This window comes from Lytechinus variegatus, chromosome 5 (genome assembly GCF_018143015.1).
Source record: "Lytechinus variegatus isolate NC3 chromosome 5, Lvar_3.0, whole genome shotgun sequence".
Taxonomy (NCBI): Eukaryota; Metazoa; Echinodermata; class Echinoidea; order Temnopleuroida; family Toxopneustidae; genus Lytechinus; species Lytechinus variegatus.
In genome coordinates, this window is record NC_054744.1 from 145,149 (window position 1) to 172,914 (window position 27,766).

The window sequence follows — 27,766 nt, forward strand, 5'->3', positions numbered from 1 at the left end:
CTTTATTGAATAAAAAGAGAAAAATTCACAACCATAACACTGAAAATTTCATCAAAAATTGCATGTAAATATAATAAAGTTATGGCATTCTAAAGTTTCGCTTCATTTCACAAAACAGTTATGCACATCTCGGTCGATATGCAAATGAGAAACTGATGACATCACTCACTATTTCTTTTGTAATCTATTATATGAAATATGAATTATTTTTATTTCTCGTCATTGTCATGTGAAAATAAGTGTCATTCCTCCCTGAACACGTGGAATTACATTATTTTAACATTTTGTGCTTCAGGCAAGGAGGTCCTAATTGTCAAATTTGTAAAAAATGAAATATTGTATAATTCAAACAATAAAAAAACAAAAGAAATAGTGAGTGACATCATCGACTCTCTCAATTGAATGTAACCTGGCTCGTTAATATAACTATTTTGTTCAAAATAAGCAAAACTTTGAAAATGTCATTAATTTATTATTTTACATCCGATTTTGATGAAATTTTCAGCATTGTGCTTGTCTGGTCTTTCTCCATTGATTCATATCAACATTTTTTCTGAGGTGGACTTGACCCTTAAGAAGTAAGTTATGACAGGTTTGGAGATGTCATAACTATTTGGTCAAGTTGTCCCCGATCTTGGCAAAGAGGGATTCGTGAAACAGTTCGCTAACAGGTAGCTAACTATTTCCAATTTAGTTAAGAAGTTAGAAGACTTAACGGTGTTGAGAAACGGGCCCCAGTCTACGCAAGCAGAACCAAACAGAATCAGTTTGCCACACTCAAATTCCCAATTTGCACTCGCATCAATTATTTAGTTACGTACCTATCATTTTATGATCTAGTGCATAGAACAAATGACCATTTTTTTTAGGTCGGAATGTCAACAATTTTCAGCTCGTGCTTCGCATTCCCATTTATTGAAATATGTACCATCCTCATGGTTAAACAGTCCTTAACAGGATCATGCTAGAACACTTATTAAAAATTATGTTCGTGCTTGGCATTCTCAGTAATTATCTAGAACACACACATCTTGTTCAGGATCACAAACGGTGCCTAGAATGTTAAATTTTCAGGACAAAATACATCCTAAATACATATAAAAAGTTCCAAAAAAAGTAAGAAAAAAAATTGCTTGCCTTTGCACTTTTTATATAAGGCCTACGTGATTATTTCATATTGATGTTATTTTATAAGAAACCAACTCGCATATTTTAATGACCCAGTGTAGTGGTCCACCCGGATACCCCCAACCAGTAATTGGGAGGAGATACCTGCGGGTCACAGTTCTGTGTGCGCACCCTTGTAGGCGACCCAGATTGGCTGGCTCCTCCAATACGCCTTGGAATGTCTTTAACAGATATATGGCACTATATAAATGCTGTGCATCATCATCTACCAACACACCCAAATTTTAAAAAATCTGATGACTTTTGATAAGATATCGTGAGGAATCCAACTTGCATATTTAATGAGCTGTGATCTTTGACCAGCATATTCCGAATTCGAACTTAGCCTGTATTGGTATCATCTACCTACACACCCAAATTTGTTCAAATAAGTAGAATATTTCATAACTCATAAAAAAGACATTATCATGCGGAAACTAAATTGCATATTTAATGTGTTTTGACCTGCCGACTCCAAATTCAAACTTGGCCTGTACTATCAGAGGGTCGTGTGTTCGAATCCCGCCATGGACTAGCGTCCTTTGGCAAGGCGTTAATCCACTTTGCCACTCTCCACCAGGTGTTAAATGGGTACCTGGTAGGATGTGAAAGCCTATGTATAATGTAGTATGCCTAGCAATTGAGTCTTGGAACTCTTGTTGAGTGCTCCCCAGGGAGTGGAGAAGGTGCATACATTGTACGCAGGCATACAAGGTTCTGATGACCGTGGTAATACTGAGTCTGGAAAGCGCTTAGTCTCTTAGAGACGTCGTTCCATGCATTAAGCGCTATATAAAAATATGTGGAATATTATTATTACTATGGTGTCATCCACTCCTATGGTGTCACCCACTCCAAGCTGTGGGGAAGTTACACATTGATGCAGAGGTTCGAGCCCTGATCACGTCTTTCGGATTGTGACATTAAAGGTCGGTCCCAGACGTAAATAATCAAAACTGATTGATATACGTCTGTCAAAAACTCAAAATACACACACACACTCCTAGTACCAATGATTAATGTTAATGTTTGGACCTCATAGGCGACATTACCCAAAATATGGGTTGCCGGTTGGACAATGCTGTTCTGAATCTGATTTCAAACTCAAGACTTTGGTAAATGTACGCCTTAATACAAATTGGAGTTATGCGATATGACTTTCATTTGGTGGGAAGACATTTAATACTTTATAAAATTAGTTGAAATTAAAATGGATTATATTAATGCTCACTGTTGGTGAGCATTTCTACACGATCCCCCTATTGAGATTTATAGTAAATATTTTGGAATTATATTAGTTATGCGACCCCTCCCTCATGATGATCACAGCATTATTTGTAATGGGGATATATTTCGTTCATATTCTTGTCTCTTCTTTCTCTTTAGCCTTTTTTTTGCTTGTTAAAACCTTTTCATTTTTTTTTGGGGGGGGGCTTGCCAAATTTTATGTGGGTCAAAATTACATTCATTTTTTTAGTGACAATCTTATTTTTCATTTGTCAAATTTTACGCAAGACAAAATTACCTTCGATCATTATTACAGTTAAAACCTTTTTTTTAATTTTAATTTTTTTTGGGGGGGGGGTTGCCAAATATAACATGGACAAAATGACTTTCCCTTTTCTTATTTATTTTTTTGGGGGAGCTTGCCGAATATCACGCGAACGAAATGACTTTCATTTTTAGTGACCATCACTTTACGTGAGACAAAATGACCGGTTTTTTTAAGTGAGAACCTTTTTTGGGAGTTGTCTAATTGTACTTGAGAAAATTCACCCCACCCCCCCCTACTTTGGAAAATCTTGGATTTACCTCTAGTTTTAATCATGATTAACCCTAAATAGACTGGGCTATTTGGATGCCTAAGAAGACTGGGGAGGGGGGCTGATTCAGCGCCCCCTTATGATCTCGGACGTCGATTGCGCGATCGCGACGAAAATTGGCACACATTACCCATGGCATAATCTACCAAATTATCACATCAAATTATGCAAAAAATCTCATGTTTCATTTATTATGCTAATTTTTGCGTAAAATCATTAGTTTGCTCTAATTAATAAAATAATGCCCCTGAAATGCTAATTTTTGTTTCACCTACTCTAGATAGGCATCTGATCAAATTTATTTTTAAAAAAATTTCAACATCATGTTTATTTTCTTATGTATTCTATTGTTTTCTAAATTTCTTATGTATTTCATTGTTTTTCGACTTTGTTTTTCATTGTTTTTTCAATGGAAATTGTCAGGGACTTTATTTTGACCATGAAAAAGATAAAATAAATTGATTTTAAGCAGTAAAAGGAAAAATAATAATACATTTATGAATTTTGGCTAAAAACAAGTGCTATTTGTATTGGATTTGTACACAAATTCACGTTTTTGAGTAATTTTGGGTCTGCATGCACGAACGAAATGTTGCGTAATTTCGAAAGTGTGTACCCGGGGGTCACAATTTTGGTCTCAAAAGTTGTGCGAGACTTGAAAGTAAAAAGTCAGCGAGCAACGCGGTCAAAAAGATTTGCGCGGCGGATTTATCACGTAAAATGTCGAGGGGGGGGCTGATTCGGTCTTTTTAGGGTTAAGATCATGCGTATACCACGGCAGAGGCGTAAACCGCTGCAGGGGCATGCAGGCTGGCCCTTGATCCCTAGTGGATTTCACCGGAAAAAAAATCCAGATAAGAGAAAAGGAAAGAGAGAGGGGGGGAGAAAGGGAAGACTGGGAAATAAACGAAAAGGTCCCCCCCAAAAAAAAGGAGGGGAAAAGAGAGAAGAAAAAGCGAAATCATTAAAGGGGTGTATATTATAACTTCATTTATAATTGTTTTTCCTTCTTTTATGGGGGGGGTCAAAAAAATAAAAACCTTAACGAAATGTTTTTCTATAATTACATTTAGGTCTACACTCGCGATTTAATAAAAAATACCAGCCATCTATATACAAATGATGCGTTAGAGTGGGTCAGTAGGAACTCTGTGTACAAGGTAACCACATGCACACAGTTCCACTGACCCACGAAAGAAACCCATGCATCATCTGTTTTATAGAATGGAATTTTTTTTTTAATAAACCACAAAAATTAATGATTTACTGGATGCATGATAATTTCATGCGTCCGGTAAATTTAATTTACCGGACACATGATTTTTTTTACCGGACGCATGATTTATTTACTGGACGCATGATTTATTTACCGGATCGATGCATGAAAATTCCAAAATCTAATGCAGAGCGCAGACACTTTGATAACCCTGGACAACATAAATATGGGCTTAACTGGATAATGTTGCCACAAAGATATTGTTATACCCAAAATGCCAGATACAGCTTTGCATTGACTATATCTTGAGCAGTTGAGGCAGCCTCCGACCTCCAATACATGTAGCTGTGTGTGTGTATGCGGGCCGCGCCGGGGGCCAGCGCCTGCCTGGGCCTGCAGTGGATATTTCGCTGTGCACAGCCAGCCCAGGGCAGTAAACGTTAGATCGTACATGTATGTCTGGACTTCTCAACTAACGAGTATGTGGGCAGTTTTAATCCCAATGACAATTACGGTACCGTATTTGTACTTACAGATCATTTTGCATCCTTTGATTCATTCTGCTTTGATCGAAATTCAAATTTTGACGTAAACAAGCGACGGTAACAGTACATGCGCGATGACATCACAATGACCTTTTCGGACGATTGCTTGTTTACAGTGGATATCGTTGCGTTTTGATTATCGCGATATCGTTCATGCAGCCCAGTAAAATTTTTGCATTGCTCTCAACCAATCAGATTGCAGGGATTTTCTCATCCATTACAACTATAAAAAGTTTTAAAATTGCTAAAGATCCAGAGATATCAAAACCCACCTGCTGATTTAGCACTGGGGTACACAAGCCAGGGTTATGCCCAGTGCATGCCCCCCGAATGTTCTACGTACAACCAAGATATAAAAAAATGAAGGGAATTAAAGAAACCAAAATTAGGAAAAGTGTAAGGTAAGATATCTGTCTCAAATTTAGATTTGCACGAAAGGTTTTTTCTCGCTTGCTTCATTCACTTGGAACATATAAAGCAACTTTATTCCCACGTGCCATATGTTTCGGCCTCTTTCTTTCTACTATTTTTTTTACTCATCATGCTCCTGCCACACAGGGGTTTGCCCTAATGCATGAACAATCATTAAAAAATATCATTTTCATACCATGTGACTGGGAATTTTTTGCTCTACCCCCCTCCCCCCTCCTCGATCCCTGTATCGATTTGACTTGACATGGGCCTATACCTGATGTATTCTGCTTCAATATAAAATCATAACGGATAGAACGCCTTGAATACAGGCCAAACAGCCTAACGACACACACACACACACATTGCCGTGTCACGTGACAATCAGTATTAAACGAGGATGTGTACAACCCTATGGCGACAAGGCTAGTCGCAAAAGTTGAGCAAGTTCTGGACGAATAGGCTTCAATACCCCAAGAAAAGAAGTAGTATCTAGGGACTAATTAAAAATAGTTTTCTTAATGGAGTTCCATGTTAAAATCTAGTAATTTAAGTCCAACTTTTAATTCGCGTGCACTCACTTTTTTAACACAGGAATTAATAGGCACGGTGCCTAGAGTGTCATCTACCAACACACCTAAATTTAAAAAAAAAACAATCAAATATATTTCAATTTATTGCACTGAAACCAAGTGGGGTTTGGGGGGGAGGCAGGCAAATCAATGGACAGGTGGAACGCTTAATGCCCCCTCCGGACTTTGTCTGCGAGAGCATAATTACAGAGGAGCTGAATTTGAAGAGGGCCTGAATCAAGACTGAAACATCGCAATACGTGTAAGTGGAGTAGGCTAGGGCACTCACACTAGTACGAGGCCCGGGGGGGGGGGGGGGGCACTCAGTATATAATGCATAGTGGGTATGTGCCGCGGAGGGGACCCCCATTTTTACACCCAAATTTCCGTTCCAAGCCAAGGCATAGCATTTTTGTCTTATTGAGAAAAAAACAAAGAAAGCTGCTCCAAGGCAAAGCATTTTGTTCTTATCTAGAAAAAAGAAGAAATTCGCTCCAAAGCTTCGCATATTTTTCGTTACGCCATTCCGGTCGCATTGCATTGATCTGCTGCAATTTTGGTGAAAAGCGGCCACAGAGCGCTGTCCGACCATCGTCTCTGAGCGAGCGCACCCAGCGGAGGCTGCGCTAGCTGCATCACGGATGCCCGTTCCATAGGGATGCATACGCACGTACTCACACGCTGGCGATCGATCCGTTCCAACTTCCAAGGACCCCCATTTCACAAAATTTTAGTTCCAAACCCCGTTCCGAGGACCCTCCTTTTTACAATCCCGCTCCAAGCCCCCCGTTTTTGTCTCTCCTGCGGCACACCCCCACCACTTTTTTGTTCAAGTGCCCCGGCCCCGGGGTACGAGGTTAGTGAGGCTGGGTAAACTTGCGCCAAGTTGCGGCCAAGCCCGCCCAACATGCCCAAACTGTTGAATAAATTTGTTATTTCAAATTAAAAAAAAATATATTTGTCATCTGATTTCAATGAAATTTTCAGCATTTTGCTCTGTATGAATTTTACATTATTTGCTAAGTTCTAGGCCAAAATATCTTCAGCCTGTATAATTCCTCACCATTTTAGGTGTGCAGAAAAGACCAATCCCCCCCCCCCCCCCCTTTGTCTGACTACAGTACACAAACTTGAATACATGGGACTATAATTTTTACAGTACACAGCTTCTTGCAAATGAAAGTAGCAGGTATGGCAACCACTACGATTTCCCATTTTGTTTTCAACGTAAATTCAAACATAGCTGAACTTACGAATGCAATGTCCGTCCACATTCTACTAATTAGAGAAGTTGTTTGCAGCTCTTGTTGGCATGAATAACCATGATAACGTGAAATCTAAGCTAAACAGGAAAGGTTCCCCAACATGCCGACCTGTGAGTGTGACCGTCCCCGCGCCGGATATCGATCGATCGAAGATCGGCTTGAGCAAGGTGCAGCCAATCAGCGACGATCTCATATACCCTGCCAGAAAGAGGAGACAGAATTATTTTACATGGACGGAATTTTTTGTGATGTGACACAAAATCATTTCGTCGACAGAATTTTTTGTGATGTGACACAAAATCATTTCATCGACGGAATAGATATTCGCATCGCAACGAAATGAATTTTGAGGACGCAATTTTATTCCGTCTCGACGAAATTGATTATAAGTGTGACACAAAATAAATTTTGTATACGAAATCACACTGCATCATGACGAAATGAATTTCGTTGGAGTGAAACACAAATTTTCCTACAGAATTTTCCTTTGAACACTTGGGGTGCCATTTCGTTAGATCAAAATTCATTTCGTGTGTACGAAATAAATTTTGTGGACGAAATTACATTTTGTCTCGACGAAAATTTATTTTGTGTGACAAGAATAATTTCGTATACGAAATAAAATTGCATCATGACGAAATCATTTTCATATGAACAAAAAAACTTTTGTGTACGGAATGGCGTGAATTGGACGGAGTATGGCACGCCAAAAAAAGTTTGTGGACGCAATTACATTTCGTCTAGACGAAATTTTTTTCGTTGAGACAAAATTAATTTTGTGTGACACAAAATAAATTTCGTGTACGAAATAAAACAGCGTCATGACGAAAAGATTTTCGTCTGAATAAAAACACATTTTGTGTACGGAATTGCTTGAATTGCACAGAATATACTGGCGGACACTTGGCGCCCCATACCTAGCTGGTATGTAATAATTGATAAAAGGATGAGAGTACCGAAGTGATGACGTCACAAAAACTTTTTTTTTTGCATTTCAGCATGTTTGATACCATATTTTGGTAGTGCATGATGAAAAACCCTCACTACCAAAATTTGGTGGGAATTGGTCCATCAGGGCCTGAGGGCCCACATGAACCTCATAACCTCATGTCAATGTATTTTTGGCCTGGTTCCTAACACTTAGAACCAGGCCAATAATACTTCAATGGGGCTAATCATGTATTCATATCTTGCGGCCCCAAATGCAATGAAGGCAAGCAAAAAAACCTTAAGTTATCCGATCCATATAAAGGGCCAGTTCAGTGAATTCAGAATAAGAGCAATACATGTATGTGAATATTTGTTTGACAGATATGCAGAGTAGCAGCATTTTGAAGCTTGTGAAGCTGTTTCTCTAGTAAATTGAACAGAGCAGATGAATAAAGCCGTCGCACGCACCACGAACCGTCCTCTCTGCGCACTTCGATACGAAAGTTAGTTTTGCAGAAAACGCATTTGATTTGATTTTGATTTGAATTTATTTCTGCACTCGGCATAAATATTCAACATAACATCTAGGTGATACAATTAAGTTTTACAAACAATTTAAGAAATAGTCATAACAAAGCAATGAAAAATTAATATTCAAAAGTAGCAATATTCAATGAAAAGAAAATAACAGTTTAAACGAGTGCAGGAGACCGCCATCGGTTAAGCTTGAAAATGATGGCGGCCTCGTAAAATGGTACATAAATTTCTTTCTTCATTGATCAAGTGGGTGCAATGCAGGTGCGGGTGCAGTAAAGGGCAGTTGAATAATTAACTTGAAGAGGGGGATGCATATGATTCAATGGTTTTTCTTTTAATAGTGGCTTTAAATTAGTATATTGTTGAACATGACTTAATATTGTCTGGAAAGTTGTTCCAAATATCAGGACCATAATGTCGAATTGATTTATGAGTTATTAATAACTTAGGGTTGGTGAGATGAAGGTTTCCTGATGTGCGGGTTGGGTAGGAATGAACAGACCTGTTAAACTTAAACATATTATTAAAGGACGGAGGAAGTTGATTATTAAAGTATTTGAACATAAAGATAGCTACTTGAATCGTATTGATATCAAAGATTTTTAAGGTTTTAAGTTTATGAAACAATGGGTCAGAATGAGCCAAGAAATGTGACCCTGTGCACATACGGATTGCTCTTTTTTGTAGTTTAAAGATGGAGTTTAGTTTAAAAGAACCACAATTTGCCCAAACGACATTACTATATGTTATAAGGGAGGACTAATGAATTGTATAAGAATAAATTTTTTTCAGGAAGAGTGAATTTTAACTTAGAAAGTATACCAATACTTTTGGAAACGGACATCGTAACATGGTGTATGTGTTGATTCCAAGTCAAAAATTCATCCATAATTATACCTAAAAATTTAGATTGGTTTTTCTGTTCTAGGGGGGTGCCGTCAATGTTAATGTGAATCGGTATGTTAATGTTATGGGAATGGTGTCTGAAATACATAAAATGTGTCTTTTTTGTATCAAGGGAGAGTTTGTTGGCTTTGAACCAGTTTGACACTTTGTCTATTTCACGATTTACGATATTGTTTAATGAATTAAGGTCTCTATGAGAATAAAATATATTGGTGTCGTCGGCAATTTAACGAAAAGCTTTTTTAAAACCAGCAATAACTGCACCTACAAGAAAAGCAAATTATTTGCCGGTGTCTACGTTCGATAGTTTAGGTTCCAAAGTTTCATCCCGTATCTTTATATTTTCTTGAAGTGAATTATTTACGCCACAGTGGGCATCGTAACAGAGAGGACCGTTCGTAGTGAAATCGCGAGGAGCGATAGCACACTGTATCTATTCAACGAGGACGGTTCGTGATGCGTGCGAAGAAGCAATAAATAGTTTCAGTTCAGTGTATAGAAAGGTAAGAAACTGAAATAATAATTATCTTAAGTCTTGTGTATGGTAATTGAAAAAAATTTCAACATTCAGGAAGAATTGAAAATTGATTGTTAGTTTGGACCAAAGGGCTGATTTACAAAATTTTTCTCCAATAATAAATTGCAACATGTGATACCAAGTACGAAAAAACACGTTTTACCTGTGTGTAAGGAACTCTAGCAAATTGACAAATTTGATTAAGTTGAGTGATTAATGAGTGCATATGAAAGTCACCTTTTAATTCTATGCAACCTCCCATCACTGCATTTTGTTTCCCAGCACTGTGCATTTTGGGTGCATCATTTTACCCATAGCACGTAAAAACTGAGACGCTATCGCAAATTTGCATTCAGAATGAAAGAGCTATGGCAAGTAATTTGATGCGCTTACTTAGGCGTTCATACTACATGTAGATATGCCTGTGATGTCATATTAGAAAACAGGTGTGATCTCTTTATTTCTGCAATCCTTGAATGTTTGGAGGGCTTGGAACAACCTAGCCATTACATACTGCTGACATGTTTTATAAACAAATGATGCACATTTTAAAATTTGTGACATTAGTGCAGGCCTTATCGCAATAACGTGAGCATTATTTGTATACTAATATCATTGCAAATGATTGACATGCAGCTTGACACTGTCTATCTCAAGAATTCTAGCATTATTTATGTGTATAATGCACTTACTTGCAGTGCCATAAGCACCGAAAGGTGAACCTGTGCGCTACAAAAGTAGCCACTATTACCATTTGTTATTGAGATAGGCTCTTACCTCCTACGAAGCGTACTCCGATCCACCAAGTGAAAGGCATAATGGCATGATGAAATACATGCAGAAACGATATCTGGGCCTTCTTCTTCCGAAGTATAAAGAAGAACTAAAATTTGAATAATAAAATATATATATGTTGAGAATTATCACAACTTCACTCCAAGGGGAATCAATCCTACGATCCACTTGATTTTAATACAAATATAATAATGAGAGATGAAACATCAATGAAGTTTTCACAAAAATCCTTCAAAGAATATCTGAGCTCTGAATTTTCAATGTTTTCATTTTGTGACATCACTTGCGAGCACCCCCCCCCAAAAAAAAATCCATTGCTTTTTTCTTTTTAATAGATATTTTGTTTGTAATGAATTATTTAATTTTATTCCTTCAAATCTGAAGAGACTAATTTGTCTTATTAATCAACCCTAAGTTAAATGACGATAGAGAGAGAGCGCTGCATACATGTAATGTATCACTTGTCAACTTAATACTCAAACAAATGGAAAGCCACTGGCAGTCTCGTATGCATTACATAATTCAATATACAGTGTGTATCCAAAAAAAAGTTTGCACTTAGATTATACATTTTGCACTAAAATTATACATTTGTAATATCCTGAAGATTTTTCCACATTTTAACATTGGTACATATCCATTTAAGCAAACAACGATATAACTGTCAAAAAATATTTCCGCATGAGAGCACCATTTACTTTTGAAGTTAGTGCAAAATGATTTGCACAGAACTTTGAAATAGTTATGCGAATACAAGTAGACCTTCATCATGAAGAACACGTGGAATTTAGCTGGTAAAATTGATTTGAAGACATCTTTAACCTTTTTAAACTTGTTTCCTTGCCCAAAACAATTTGAAGAGAGAATTGCGCCCCACCCCACTTCTCCACACACCGAGGCCTTCGTGACGATATTTGCTTTACGTTGAGCTGTGATTTACATGAAATGACTTAGGCTTGATTTTCATTTTGTTAATCATTGTCAAGCTTGGAATGAAATGTAAACCCACTTTAAATGATAAAACTTTATAAAAAAATGCTGGACATGTCTGATATAAACTTTTATTCAGATTCAGCTTAGTCCTCAGATCCAGCTGACAAAAAAGGGTTAATTGTGTGCTTTACAAGTGTTGAAATTTCAATTTGTGTGGCAAAATTGTTACAAAAAAGCTTGAATGTACATGTATCTATTTTTTTGTATTGACTAAAAGTGCAAGGAAAATGCATGAGAAATGTTTCGCAGGGTTAGTTTGATTTTGCCCCTTTCCCCTTGACACAGCGTGAAAATGAGCATTTCTGCGCAAACAGATTTCTGTGAACTTTACAAAAATGGACAGTGCTCACTCAAGTGTAACATTCTGTCAAAACTTTTACTTTCATTTGATAAATGAGACCCATACCCAAGATTATACATGAAAAAAAAAATACCCACATGTTGTATATTTCTTAATTCCCATGGCTGTTTCAAAGTGTAAACTTTTTTTTATACACACTGTATAGCAACATTGTGGACTTTGAAAACGGACTAGGATATATCATTTTTCACAAAAACATATTCTTTTAATAATCAAATACTAAGTGTGTTGACATCAAATGACCTTCTCCCAGTGACCAGAAATTTGATTTGCCTATTTTTAACTTATGCAACAGGCTTAAACTATCTTGAAAGTAACAAAATCTAAAGTTAACCCTGGTTAAAATTTTGCTGTTGATACCACCATGAGCTCAACATTCATTGAACTTGATAATGTGACCTGGAACTTAAGCCAAATGATGGGTAATACTTGATTACCTTTATGTCCAAGCTTTATGAAATAAGTCCTTATACTTTTGAAGATATGATAACCTAGGTTTAGATTACAAGGTTGATGTGTGCACTATTGGTTGCCATTATAATTGATCAGTACATTATCATACATGTTGTAGAGAATTCACAAACTCCTAATTCATTAATTACATGTATATTCTTACAATGATTCTTGAATGTTAAGTTTTAATATATGTTGGAAAATAAATTAAATTTCATTCCAAAATAATTTCTGTTCATTGCACATACATGTACATGCAATTCACATGAATCCAGCTTTAGATGTTTCGATTGAAATAATAAATTTTACCTAAATACATGTTTGCATTATTGCAGTATGGATGTGTAAAATATATCTTTGACTTTTTTCTATTTCTTTCTCTTACACCATCATTTTCCCCCCCTCTCTCTCTTCCACATTCCCAATTCTTATTTCCTTTCCATTTTCTTTCCTGCTCTCTCTCTTTCACATTCCCAATTCTTATCTCCTTTCCATTTTCTTTCCTGCTCTCTCTCTTCCACATTCCCAATTCTTATCTCCTTTCCATTTTCTTTCCTGCTCTCTCTCTTCCACATTCCCAATTCTTATCTCCTTTCCATTTTCTTTCCTGCTCTCTCTTCCACATTCCCAATTCTTATCTCCTTTCCATTTTCTTTCCTGCTCTCTCTCTTCCACATTCCCAATTCTTATCTCATTTCCATTTTCTTTCCTGTTCTCTCAATGGGAAAATTCAAACCATGATAAAGCAATCATCTTTAAAAGCAAAATCTAAGACCTATGGTTCTCTTTATTTTCCATTTATATGGAATTTATTATGATTGAAATATACATGTACATGTATAATCAAAGTCTAAAGCAGTGTGATATTCAACGGAATATTTTGAAAATTTTTAGGGGGTTTTAATTTCTTTCCAACATTTTTTTTACACTTTTGATCTAACAGTCACAGTCACTACAGTTAACTGTAGTGACTAGGCCCTAGTTCATAATTATGTCAAGGAAGCACGTCCAAAATAAATGTAAATGACAGCATAGTAATTGACATTTTATGGAATCTTTATGAAAAATGGGGAAGCTGCTCAAATCATTATGTGACATCACAAAATCAAAATAAATATTAAAAAAATCTATAAATCTGGTGTTTTCACATTGATTTTAACCAAACCATAACATATATTTTCTTTTTTTTAATAATTAAAATATTCAAGAAAGGCTATTCACATCTGTATCATAGCCCTTTAAATTGAAAAACTTGTGTGGAACATAAACATGAACAACAAACCATAACAACATTAATATATAAAACCATATGGGAAAAAATCCATCATGCATAATTTATAAACAAATATCATTTCAGGTGCTACAAACATGATACTGGGGTTAACTTTCCTTTTAAATCATAAGTATTACTTACTGTGTCCCACATCTCAATGAATTTGGAGAAGTAAAACCACCAGCATACATTGAGCATCTGAAGAGGGAGAGAGGATACAAGATTGTTTGTTTAAAAAAAAAACTGCTTTATATCAATCATTTCAACAAGAGAGAAATCACACTTCATCGTGAATTACTTGCAATAACCTATACCATGAAAATACATCAAGTTTTCTGCCTCTTTCATTGATAGATAAATTGAATTTATTGAATACTTTGATAAACTGTAAATGCATATGACATTTCAAACTAAAATAACATTTTATCTCCAACAAGGTAATATAAAATATCATATCCCCCTTATGAATATTCATTAGTATTCTAGATAAACGATTGATCAATTTGTGATAAAATATAATTTCAATAAGAAAACACATTGCTGCAAATAGCTCTAGCCTACACAGGGACTGACAGCTTGACAGGTCTACGTTGTAGGACTAGGTCCAGCAACATTAGAACTGGTCTAGTTTGGTTACATATCAGCAAGGACTTGGTCTACAAGAGGTATACAAAAAAAATACGTCAGGCAATTCCTGCTAAAGCATAGAGTGGAAATTGTTAACCCTATGTTGGACTGGCAATCTATTTCAGGGAAAACAGTAATTGCCAGTCCAACCTCAGATAAATATTTCTGACTATACTTTCTCAAAGCCTGATATATTTGTTGCTATAATCCACAAGTTAACAGCCATACAAGTATTATTACTTACTGTCATTGCCCGAGGGCTATTGCTATAATCCATAAGTTAACAGCCATACAAGTATTATTACTTACTGTCATTGCCCGAGGGCTGTTGCTATAATCCACAAGTTAACAGCCATACAAGTATTATTACTTACTGTCATTGCCCGAGGGCTATTGCTATAATCCACAAGTTAACAGCCATACAAGTATTATTACTTACTGTCATTGCCTGAGGGCTGTTGCTATAATCCGCAAGTTAACAGCCATACAAGTATTATTACTTACTGTCATTGCCTGAGGGCTGTTGCTATAATCCGCAAGTTAACAGCCATACAAGTATTATTACTTACTATCATTGCCTGAGGGCTGTTGCTATAATCCGCAAGTTAACAGCCATACAAGTATTATTACTTACTGTCATTGCCTGAGGGCTGTTGCTATAATCCACAAGTTAACAGCCATACGAGTATTATTACTTACTGTCATTGCCTGAGGGCTGTTGCTATAATCCACAAGTTGACAGCCATAAGTGTAGCCATTCAACCAGCCTCCACGACCAAACTGGGGATCATAATGTTGGAAATAGACCTATTAAATTTCATGAAATACATGTTCAATTCAAATTCATTAATCCTTTAACTTTTTTCTTAAAAAAAAATAACTAGTGAACATTATTTAGAATTATGCATTCTGTTCTCAGTAAAAAAAATTTTAAAAATAAAATAAAAGGAGACCCTTGATATTAAAGCTCAAATTATACAGGAAAAAAGACTTGAATAATGAAATGCTGGTTGGTTTAATGGTTTCAAAATTACATTGTTCAGAATTTAATCAAATGACCACCCATGACTCCGTATACCTGCTTAAGGATTTTGGAAGAAATTGTGTAATTGCTGAGAAATTAGCAAAATAAGCAAGAAATGTGAGCACAATTTTCTTCGAAAACAAAAATAATACTTTCCCACATGTGCTTATCTGTGTTGGTGTTCTTCAGTGTGATAGTTTTTCAGCTTAAGATTTCATGAGTTCAAAAATGTAAATGCAGCAGATCAAGATAATGTAGTGACAATCAGACTCATAATACTGCATTTACTTTCATTTATCTTAAAAGTGGTATTCCCACAAGATTGGATGGACAGTCTGGACACAGCCAAAAGACTCCTAAACCCATAACAAGTTTCAAGAACAGATTTAGACACTTTTTTGGCAATTACCTCAAGAAAAGAATGTGAACTAAAACTAAAAGCTCTAATTCCAAACTGAAGCTGACAAGTGATACACACGTGAAACGCCCAATTCCACTCTAATTTTTGTGTAATAAATGAATTAAGTGACCTATATGTCATGTGTCATGAGGTCGCCTACTTTTCACTCTAATTTTTGTGTAATAAATGAATTAAGTGACCTACATGTATATGTCATGTGTCATGAGGTCGCCTACTTTTGCATTACATGGTGATTTTTGCATACAACCTATCCTAGTAAAAGTATATTTTCTGAAAGAAAATTGCTTAATGAACCCAATATCCACTCAGAGAAGGTGTAAGACATAAATGTTATATTGTGTTGAATAGAAAAAAAATTAATAATTTTTTGTTTCTCTTATTTGTGATCAATATGTAATTTGTATAATCCACCTATGACCAAAATAATCATATTCCAATACAGTACAGAGCCAGACCTTTTTTTTTTGATAAAAAATAAAGAAATGTATATAGCCTATTATTTTGTGTCTTATTATTGTTTGTATTCCCATTATTTGGTGGATATATCTACTTTGTGCATCTGGCATAAGGTACTATAAACCAATTTCAAAGAAATTATAAGAACATTTTGACCAAATAACGCTTCAAAGCTTGTGGGCATTTTCACCACAGATGGACACAGAGACAAAAAAATCAAGTTGATATTCTTGTCAAATGCTTTATGTTTTTTAATAATACAAGACCTGAAGTTTCTGAGACAAAATTTTTTTCCGGCTCTGGCAGCCATTTTTTATTTCAAAATGGCTGCCAAAGTATGGATACAAATTAGTGTTGAAAATAGTATATTGATACATAATTTGTTTTGACAGATTTTTAAGAACAGGTTTGATCATGATGTTTTCGCCTGTGATTTAGCTTGCTATTATAACACTTTTTAAAATCCCACAGAAAGAAACACCAGTAATTCATTCAACTGATAAAAAAACATTGATGAAATATGTGATATGGTATGTAATGTCAGTTACCGAAAACATGAACTTTTTTTCTCATTTCTTGGAAAAGAGGATATATTATATGAAACTTGATACATTTCCTCTCTAGGTAACACCCCTCCCTTCTACACCTAAATCAAAGATTACCAATTAACAATGAAGCCATAGGGTACCATTGAATATATGTAATGTCAGTTACCAAGTGGAAAATGTAATGTCAGTTACTGATATATGTAATATCAGTTACCATGATAAAACGTTGGTTACCAATATTGAAATGCAAATATGTGGTCAATTTTATGGTGAAGAAATATTGTATACTTGTTATTCAAGTCTTACACTTTAAAAGTCACACCAGAAGGAGCTTGCTATTGTATTGCCTAAATCTGCAATATTTTTAAGCTTAACATTGTGATGAAGGGGATTTCCAGGGTCCCTTTTTTAGTTTCTAGGATTCTTTTGAGCATTGCCTCGCTAAAAGTATATTCCTGGTTTTTATGCCTGTTAGTAGTGTGGATGTGTGATACAATTTTTGTTTTTGGTTTACAAGTATAGATGAAAAGTGAAATTTGACAGTTCTGATCAATGTTGCATGGATCTACTAAAACTGTGTTTTTTTTTCTAATTTACAAATAGTTCAGTTTCAGATTAGAAGCTGGAGTTTATTTTTTTGTTGACAGCTTAAAAAAGAAATTAGCAAAGAAAATGATTTAAAAAATTATGAAGAGAATAAAAATCAGACAGATATGAACAAGCATTGCTTGCACTGACCAAAATAGAAATCAATAAAACTACATGGCTGCATGTGATTCCGGGGAGGGGTACATGTAGCGTAGGGGAGGAGACCCTTATTCATTTTGCCTTTTTTGAGGGGAGAGGGAGGTTGGAGAAGGAAAAGGTTTAAAAAGTCAATAAAAAACTGAATATATTATGGGTGTATAGTCAGAAAAATCCATGTGTACAGTCAATGCAATATTAAATTACTATAGGAAAACATGTAGCTGCTATGACCCCCCCCCCCCCCCGAGTAAGTAAAACATACATTTCTTATCTTTTGATAATTAAGAATGTGAAGTATTATGAAACTTTTATGATTTTAAAAAGCCTCACATATAAGTACCAAGGAAATTATGCCTTTGAAGATCATATAGCACTGGTAAATGTTAATGTGTATTGTCAGTTACCGACAAGTAATGATAAAAAATGTTCAAATCAAAGAAAGGAATTAAGAAAAAGAAAAAGTTTTCTCATTGAAGTGTTCCTAGAAACTCGGGTATACTTCCACACCAAGCTCATTTTCATGTGAAGCCCTGCACAGAATATACAATGCAATGATTCCACACATTTGACTTCCATGTGTTATCTCTATGGCAAATTAAGTGTAATGTCAGTTACCGTAATGTCAGTTACCAGCATGGTTGCGGAAAAATTATCATAGCCCCCAAAATACAAAAACGAATTGTTTAATATTTTGACACATCTTAACCTAGTAACGGAGGTATATTTACATATTCAAATTATTACTCTATCTACTAAGGGACATGAGATATTTTAATTTTAATGAACACCCTAAAATTGCATGTCCTTTTTCGTAATGTCAGTTACCGACACATTTTTGCTTGCTGATGCGTAGAAAAATGTGGTTACATAGAAAAACTTAGTATCAGAGTATACAGCAAGGTTCACTTTATTAACTCTATCAAAAGCAAACTCCCATCATTTGTTGTTTTAGAGATACACACAATGAAAGGTGTGAAAACATTGTGCAGTGTAATGTCAGTTACCGTGAAAATGCCCTTATGCACTAATTGTTGGTCTAAATGTCTCTGAACTGTGTAATCTGACCTTTAAGATCTGCAACATCACCAAGAATCACTTTCATCCTACAGAATACAGGGTAAATCACTTTTTTTTTAATTATTGATTTACATCACTTCCATTTAAACAAGTTCAAATGATTGACAATTTTTTTGTGGCAGTTTTTTTTTAATCATCTTTACATCATCAAAAGATCAAAACATGAATAAATCCTTCATATCTACTCAGAACAATTGAAATCAAGTTAATAAAATTCAGGCTAATCTTGAACAAGTAGAGTGCCTCTGGCAGTCTCACCTGCATCACACGATTGAATATAGCAGCAGTGCTGACTTTGAAAACTACTTTAAAATAGTTATTCACAAAAAACACCATTCATATAATGATACAATACTACGTTCATTGACAATAAATATTTGACATTGATCATGCCACCTAAGACTCGTCAGTGACACTTGATAGATATCCACATTTTATAAAAAGATAGACTTTGAAAGTTTTGACACCAATATAATAATTACCTCCAAAATGGCCTAAGTTCAATGACCTTAAATGACCTTTGACTTTGGTCATGTGACCTGAAACTCGCATGAGATGTTCAGTGATACTTGATTACCGTTATCTTATGTCCAAGTGACCTGAAATGCGCACAGGATGTTCAGTGATACTTGATTACTCTTATGTCCAAGTTTCATGAATCAGATCCATAAACTTTTAAAGTTATGATGGTAATTCCATAGATACCCCCAATTTGGCTAAAGTTCATTGACCCTTAATGACCTTTGACCCTGGTCATGTGACTTGAAACTCAAACTGAATGTTCAGTAATACTTGATTAATCCTATGGCCAAGTTTCATTTACTAGATCCGTATCCTTTCTAAGTTATGCTGTCATTTCAAAAAACTTAACCTTCAGTTACATGTAAGACTTGGTGATGGCGTCGGGAAAGCGGCGCCTATAGTCTCACTCTGCTATGCAGGTGAGACAAAAACCAAAGATGTACATGTCGCTTAGACCCTACTCCACTTTAAAGGACAAGTCCACCCAACAACAAATTGTTTTTAAAAAAGGGAAAAAAATTGAAGTATAGCACTATAAATTTCATCAAAATCAGATGTAAAATAAGGAAGTTATTACATTAAAAAGTGTTGCTTTATTTCACAAAACAGTTACTGTATATGCACATCCTGATCGGTATGCAAATGAGGAGACTTATGACTTCATCCACACACTATTTCTTTTGTATTTATTATGTGACATACATGTATTCTAATTTTCTCCTCATTTTCAAGAGAAACAACAATAATTCTTCCCTGAACATGTGGAATTAACATTTTTTAATACTATATGGTTCCGTCAATGGAAGTGCTTGTAGCTGCAGAACCCACTTTCTTATTTTTAGCAAAACTGTTATAATTGATATGCTGGTTTATTGTAAAAAAAAAAATCCTTCTTGAGAATCCACAAACAACTTCTTTTCCCAATCAGTCACAGCTTTGCAAATTATTGATTTTGAAAGAGAACAAAGAGGGTGACAAAAAAATAAAATAAATGCAGTTTTCATTAACATATGATCTTCAGTCATTGGTTTGAAAATAAAATAAAAATGTTTGTGTTTTGAGAATGTGAGTCTCTGAGTCATAGAATTCTTCCAATCCTCATTTCACGTTTAGTAAGAGGTTTGCAGCATTAACTGTACCAAGACATTATCTCAACTTGGAATGGACCTCTCTAAACCAGAGGATGAAGACACAATGTCAGCATCTTCATAACTTTAATATTTTGTATAAATTCTATTTCGACTGGCTTTAATAATGAAATAGATTAAGAATACTTTTAGTAATGAAATGTATGATTGATCTGTGTAATGGGTTTTTTTTCTGTTATTTGTAATTTGTATGAAAAATAAAATAATCGAACTTAAATTTAAAAAAAAATGCCGACCCTGGTTTCAAATTTCAAGCACTCCTTTTGATATAATAAACTGAGACTTGTTGCAATACTAAAATTAATGAAAATGAACTGAGAAGTGATGTTTACAGGGGTGTGAGATTTCAGATTTTTATCTCATTTCAGATTTTTTTGTTTTGTTTTTCAGCTTAATTTCAGCTAATTTTTGGCTTTCCTCTGTACAAAAAGTATGGGAGCTCTTTCTATTTCAGACTTTTTCAACACTCTTCAGCTTTTTTCAGATCTTATTATTTGTGACCACTCACACCCCTGTGTTTCATTTGATGATATTGTAAGTTATAAATATGACCATTTAAAAGGATTTGTGGATGTACAATTATCTATAAAAGTTACTAGCATAATTCATTTCAACTGATCCAGGCTGAAATTTTTCAAATATATAAGCACAGTGGTTCAAAATAATCAGTGTTAATATCATATTTTATGTGGGACCTAACAACTAGAACATGAATCCTTAAGTAAAAATTGAACTTTCCTTTAAGTCCTTATCTTTAAAGGACAAGTCCACCCCAACAAAAATTTGATTTGAATAAAAAGAGAAAAATCCAACAAGCATGACGCTGAAAAATTCCATCAAATTCGGATGTAAAATAAGATAGTTATGACATTTTTAAAGTTTGGCTTAATTTTCCAAAAGCAAATCCTGGGCAGTATGCAAACATACCGCGTGGAGCGTTGTGGCCAAGTGGATTAGTCTTCGGACTTTGAAACAGAGGGTTGTGGGTTCGAATCCCAGCCATGGCGTAATTTCCTTCAGCAAGAAACTGATCCACAGTGTGTTGCACTCAACCCAGGTGAAGTACATGGGTACCAATAAGAATTCCTTAAAAAGCTGTGTGCGCTTTGAACGCCTAGCTTAGCCGGGTAATATAGGAGCGCCTTGAGCACCTAACAAGGTGGATATGTGCGCATTATAAATACCCTATATTATTATTAAACAAGTGGAATGCCTCTGGCCGTCTCACCTGCATCACGCGGTTCAATATAGCAGCAGTGCTGACTTTGAATACTACTCTAACTCGCACAAGATGTTCAGTGATACATGGTTACTCTTATGTCCACTTTTTATGAACTAGACCAATAAACTTACAGAGATATGATGGTTATTCAACAAAAAACCCCAACATGGCCAAAGTTCATTGACCTTACATGACCTTTGACCTTGATCATGTGACCTGAAACTCGAACAGGATGTTCAGTGATACTTGATTACTCTTATGTACAAGTTTCATGAATCAGATCCATAAACTTTCAAAGTTATGATGGTAATTCAACAGATACACCCAATTCGGCCAAAGTTCATTGACCTTTAACCTTGGTCATGTGACCTGAAACGCGCACAGGATGTTCAGTGATATTTGATTACTCTAATGTCCAAGTTTAATGAACTAGACCAATAAACTTTCAAAGTTATGATGGTAATTCAACAGATACCCCGATTCTGCCAAAGTTCATTGACCCTAAATGACCTTTGACCTTAATCATGAGACCTGAAACTTGCACAAAATTTTCAGTGATGCTTGATTACTATTATGTCCAAGTTTCATGAATCAGATCCATAAACTTTCAAAGTTATGATGGGAATTCAACAGATATCCCCAATTCATTGACCTTACATGACCTTTGACCTTGGTCATGTGACCTGAAACGCGCACAGGATGTTCAGTGATACTTGATTACTCTAATGTCCAAGTTTAATGAACTAGACCAATAAACTTTCAAAGTTATGATGGTAATTCAACAGATACCCCCCGATTCGGCCAAAGTTCATTGACCCTAAATGACCTTTGACCTTAATCATGAGACCTGAAACTTGCACAAAATTTTCAGTGATGCTTGATTACTATTATGTCCAAGTTTCATGAATCAGATCCATAAACTTTCAAAGTTATGATGGGAATTCAACAGATATCCCCAATTCATTGACCTTACATGACCTTTGACCTTGATCATGTGACCTGAAACTCGAACAGGATGTTCAGTGATACTTGATTACTCTTATGTACAAGTTTCATGAATCAGATCCATAAACTTTCAAAGTTATGATGGTAATTCAACAGATACACCCAATACGGCCAAAGTTCATTGACCTTTGACCTTGGTCATGTGACCTGAAACGCGCACAGGATGTTCAGTGATACTTGATTACTCTAATGTCCAAGTTTAATGAATCAGATCCATAAACCTTCAAAGTTATGATGGGAATTCAACAGATATCCCCAATTCGGCCAAAGTTCATTGACCCTAAATGACCTTTGACCTTGGTCATGTGACGTGAAACTCATGCAGGATGTTCAGTGATACTTGATAAACCTTATGTCCAAGTTTCATGAACTAGGTCCATATATTTTCTAAGTTATGATGACATTTCAAAAACTTAACCTCAGGTTAAGATTTCGATGTTGATTCCTCCAACATGGTCTAAGTTTATTGACCCTAAATGACCTTTGACCTTGGTCATGTGACATGAAACTCTAATAGGATGTTCAGTAATACTTGATTAACCTTATGGCCAAGTTTTATTAACTAGGTCCATATACTTTCTAAGTTATGACGTCATTTCAAAAACTTAACCTCAGGTTAAGATTTGATGTTGACGCCGCCGCCGTCGGAAAAGCGGCGCCTATAGTCTCACTTTGCTTCGCAGGTGAGACAAAAACAAAAGAAATAGTGAGTGAAGGACATTGACCTTCTCATTTGCATGTCACTGAATTGTGCACATCACTGTTAAAATGTGAAAAATAAGTGAAACTATAAAATGTAATAAATTTCTTATTTTACATCCGATTATGATGAAATTTATGCTTGTTGGATTTTTCTCTATTTATTCAAATCAGCACTGTTTTGGGGTGGACTTGACCTTTAAATGAAATGCAAACTTACATCAATCACCATGTACAGCGATAGCAGCACCATTGCAAAGTTGTAAGCCATGAGGACTTCTCTGAGTTGGAAGGGTTGTCGTTTCTCCATCAGTTTGGGTCCTACCCAAACAATGAACAGATAGACCAGAACCAAGAAGGTTCCGGGCCAGACACTGTCCATTAATAACCAGTCATCCACACGAGGATCTGGATAATATAACATGCATCAATGAGGTCTATAAATCACAACCACATTGAATTGCATTAGCTGGTCATACAACACTGCTATTAAAGATTCCTTTCATTCAGACATACATGAAGTACCTATATAGTCTTATAAATTGACCTTGTTTAAACATGTGGGCCAACGTTATTCTATCGCAGGCAATATATTTCATGTTGACCTCAATGCCAGTCAATATATTTCATGTTTAAGGGCAAGTCCAAGAATTCGCGCGCGTTACGTATGGGACATTTCAGAGGCTTTAATGACCTGAAAAATAGTGTTAAATGACTTTGATTAGATTGAATACCCTCATGATGGTAGACATCTAGGAGAAGAATAATCATGCAAAAAATTGTGATATATGACCTTGATCTTTACCTTTTAGAGCGAAAAGATGCGCCGTTACGTATGGGACGCAGAGAAAAGACAATTTTTAATACATTTTTTTCAAGTTGAGAATTCTCTGAAAGTATTTCACTTGACAACTTGAAACTTAGTGTGATAGAAGTCTCAATACTATAGTATATTCATGGCAAATTTCATGTCATAAGCCAAATCCCTCTAATTACAGACTCTAATTAAACAAATTAATGACATGTTACGTATGGGACAGTTACGTATGGGACATTTTGTCCCCATAGAGAACGTACACAATTTTCCCCATAATTCAAAAAATTGAAATATCTTGAAATATGGAAATAACAAAAGAGTTTCTTTCTTTTTAAATGTTCTACTGAGACATATTTGATATGACTGAAGGGGAAATTAGCCATTTCAACCTTTTTATTCCTTGTTTTTCATGGTTTTATGAATTTCTTATGTATTTCTATTGTTTCTATTTTTTTATATTTTTCCATTTTCACATTTTTTTTGCTTCGATTGTATTCATTAATCAGTATTCATAACAAATCAGTGTTTAAAAACTAAAGAAAAGGTAAATAATCACTTTTTAGAGCACTCTTGAAATTTGTTTTTCTCCATTCACTTTGTACACACATATCCCCATTGTCATTGTGTGTAAATGTCCCATACGTAACATGTTGTCCCATACGTAACAATTTTTTAATTAACTTTTAATTAAAAAGTAAACTCCATTTTTGAAACTTTTTGTGGTATAACATTTTCATACTTGATAAATTAGAACTTCCCAGAGATGCAACAATACAAGTATTGTATTATGAGAAATAACTTAAAAACCTTCCTCAAAATGTTACGTATGGGACATTCCATCCTTGGACAAGACCTAATTTGCATAATTAATTAGATGACACCACTTTTTTCTGCCAAAAGTAATAAGATGTTAGGGGGTCCATGTCCCACCTATGACTAAATCTCAGAAGTTTTGTTTTCATTTTCTATGAGTTTTTATAATTGTCCCATACGTAACGCCCATTTTACTGATTATGCAAATTAGGTGCCCCAAATTAGCATAAATATGCATATTATCAAATTTTTCTTAATGAAATTTTAAAATTCAACATTTGGGCTTTCTTACCCCACCAAAGATAACTTCTTAAATTAAAGATGAAATTTTGCCTTCCAGGGTGACCTTTTCTTGGACTTGCCCTTGTGTCTGCAACCTCAATGCCAGTCAATATATACACAACAAAAAAAGTAAGTCCCCCCTTAAACAAACATCAATAATTTCCAAACCAATGCGAGTTTTTAATATATATTTACATGAGCGTGTAGGTAATTTTATAAGCTACCCTCTGAGTAAATGTTATGGACGTATTTTACGTCATGCTTCAGTGAGCACCGTCAGAAGGCAAAAATGTCACTTTTCAAAAGTCACAAGCCAATTATCATGACTTTGATTCCATTTTATTGGAACTTATTCCACATTCTCATCACGAAAAATAGTCAGAAGAAGTCTTATGAAAGGTACTTTCTAAAAGACTACATTTTTTAGTTAAATTTCACGGTTGAATAAACACAAGTCCAAATTTGCTATAATTGGATGTTTAACACGTTTTTATCATTAAAAATGATAGAATATGATGACAGTTATTTTTGGGAAGACTTTCTTCAACAGTATTCATTGTTTCACGGTTCAATGAAAATGTATTGAAAACAAAAAATATGATTTTCAAATATCATAGGCAAGTATTGTTTCATTTTGGTAACTGAAAATGATCTTTTCTCAACTTTTTCGTTGTGTTCATGACCAATTAACATGCTTCAATGATTCAAAGGCGTTTAATTAAACATTCACGCTTGAATGAACATGTGGAATGTGATTAGCTCTTTTTTTACGTTATTGGAAAAAATGCAATTTGTAACTATGGATATCTGTCACAAACCTCCTTGCATAGTTCATTTGATTTGATTTGATTTTTGTGAAAATCCAGATGTTTAATGCATCAGTGAGCACACAATACTCGAAAATTATGCAAATGAGAAGAAAGTTCAAGGCCTTGGCCCCACTCTGTGCAATATCGAATGGTTATTTTGGTGTGCGCACCTTTTGGATAGTGTTACTCTGAAGCCATGTACGAAGTTTCATGAAATAACTGTTGGCAGAAGTAATAAAAATCGTCCATGAAACAAACCCTCATTTCAAAATTTTGACTTCCTCTCTCATAGACTTGTGTACATTATGGGTGCATATGTTTAGGAATAAGTAACCCCTTATTCAATATGATGAAACTTTTTTTCAAGGCTGTCTTTATCAATGTCGTTTATCAACCTTTGGGCAAAATTCTGTGCAAAAATGAAATCGATTTGTTTATTTATGGATGAGTGAGCACGCATCAAAGTGGGAAAATTTGTATTTTCAATGTCACAGACGCATTTTAAAGTGATTATTGGGGGCAAATTCGGTTTCAGATGTGACTTTTAGTGCTGTTGTTTTCTATCACCACGCACTTTCCGAATTTTAAACATTTTCATGGTTGAGCGAGCACAATCGAAAACTTAGGAATGAATACTCTTTATACTGCATAAATGTATTCTTTTCCTAACATTTTCTCAGGATCAGTTGAATGTATATATGGACAAATCAGTGGTGGATCCAGAATTTTAAAATGGGGGAGGGGCCTATAATCGGGGAGCCACCAACATTAACATGATCTAACAAGTTGTAGAGGATACTACCATAAACCCCTATGATAATACGTCACGATTCAGAAGCTGCGGAATGGTTTTCAAAGTGGGAGGGGGGAGACTGAGCCAAAAGTGAGGGGGGGGGGCTGATCATGCAAAAAAATCATTTTTATATGTTTGTACATGCTTTTGGAAAAAAGTTGGGGCTGAAGCCCCCCCCCCCCGCTTCCGCAGCCCCTGCAATACATTGTGCTCACTCAACCATGAACATACGATATCAAAATCTGGTCTGAAGTGGTTGAATGATGGATAGTAAAACAGCATAACACCATAAAATTCACCTGAAAACAACTTTTGCCCAAATTTGTATTTGAACAAACTGAAAAACGACTCTTGTGACTTTTAAAAATGGTCATTTTTAATTCATTCTTTAATTACTCATGCATGACTCTACCGATCGATCTCGTTTTTCCTCAGAAGTTGCTTAATGAGTGCAGAAAACCACCTATGAAATCTCATATCTCAAACTAATTTGATTCGAAAGTTACAGTAATTTGATTTAGGGGGGACTTACTTTTTTTGTTGTGTATATTTCATGTTAACCTCAATGCCAGCCAATATATTTCATGTTGACCTCAATGCCAGTCAATATATTTCATGTTAACCTCATTGCCAGTCAATATATTTCATGTTAACCTCAATGCCAGTCAATATTATTTAATCATTGCTGACAAAAGAGACCCTTTCTGTGCAATAGGTGAAACAAAATGAGCATTGACCTCTTTATCTTACCTTTATGTTTATCAACAAATTGATCCCATCTTTGTAGGTATTCTTGAATTACTTGAGCCATCTAAAAACAAAATGATAAAGAAATAAACTGTCACTACATTGGAATTCAACAATTCACAGAAAACTTGAGAAGTCACAGTGCTCAGCCTCATCAACAGTGAGAGGTTTGGTGTTTGGCAAAACAGCTTTTACAGATTCCAGACTGCACCTGTTTCTTAAACCAATTTGGGTGTCATCATGAA

General features: G+C 35.3%; 1 protein-coding gene across 2 annotated transcripts; it reads right to left on the bottom strand.

The window, feature by feature from the left end:
• Positions 1 to 9,228: 9,228 nt before the first annotated feature.
• LOC121415013 (elongation of very long chain fatty acids protein 7-like) lies at positions 9,229 to 27,628 on the bottom strand. Of its 2 annotated transcripts, none has more exons than XM_041608047.1 (5): positions 27,525 to 27,628; positions 23,481 to 23,668; positions 15,091 to 15,198; positions 13,906 to 13,962; positions 9,229 to 10,772 (listed from the first exon to the last, which is right to left on the bottom strand). In XM_041608047.1, the coding sequence occupies exons 1-5, from the start codon at positions 27,583 to 27,585 to the stop codon at positions 10,647 to 10,649; spliced, it is 540 nt and encodes a 179-aa protein (XP_041463981.1). In that variant the 5' UTR covers positions 27,586 to 27,628; the 3' UTR covers positions 9,229 to 10,646. The 2 variants fall into 2 exon arrangements, with proteins under 2 accessions (XP_041463981.1, XP_041463982.1); XM_041608048.1 differs by having other exon boundaries at positions 9,250 to 10,772; positions 15,091 to 15,171.
• Positions 27,629 to 27,766: the final 138 nt, after the last annotated feature.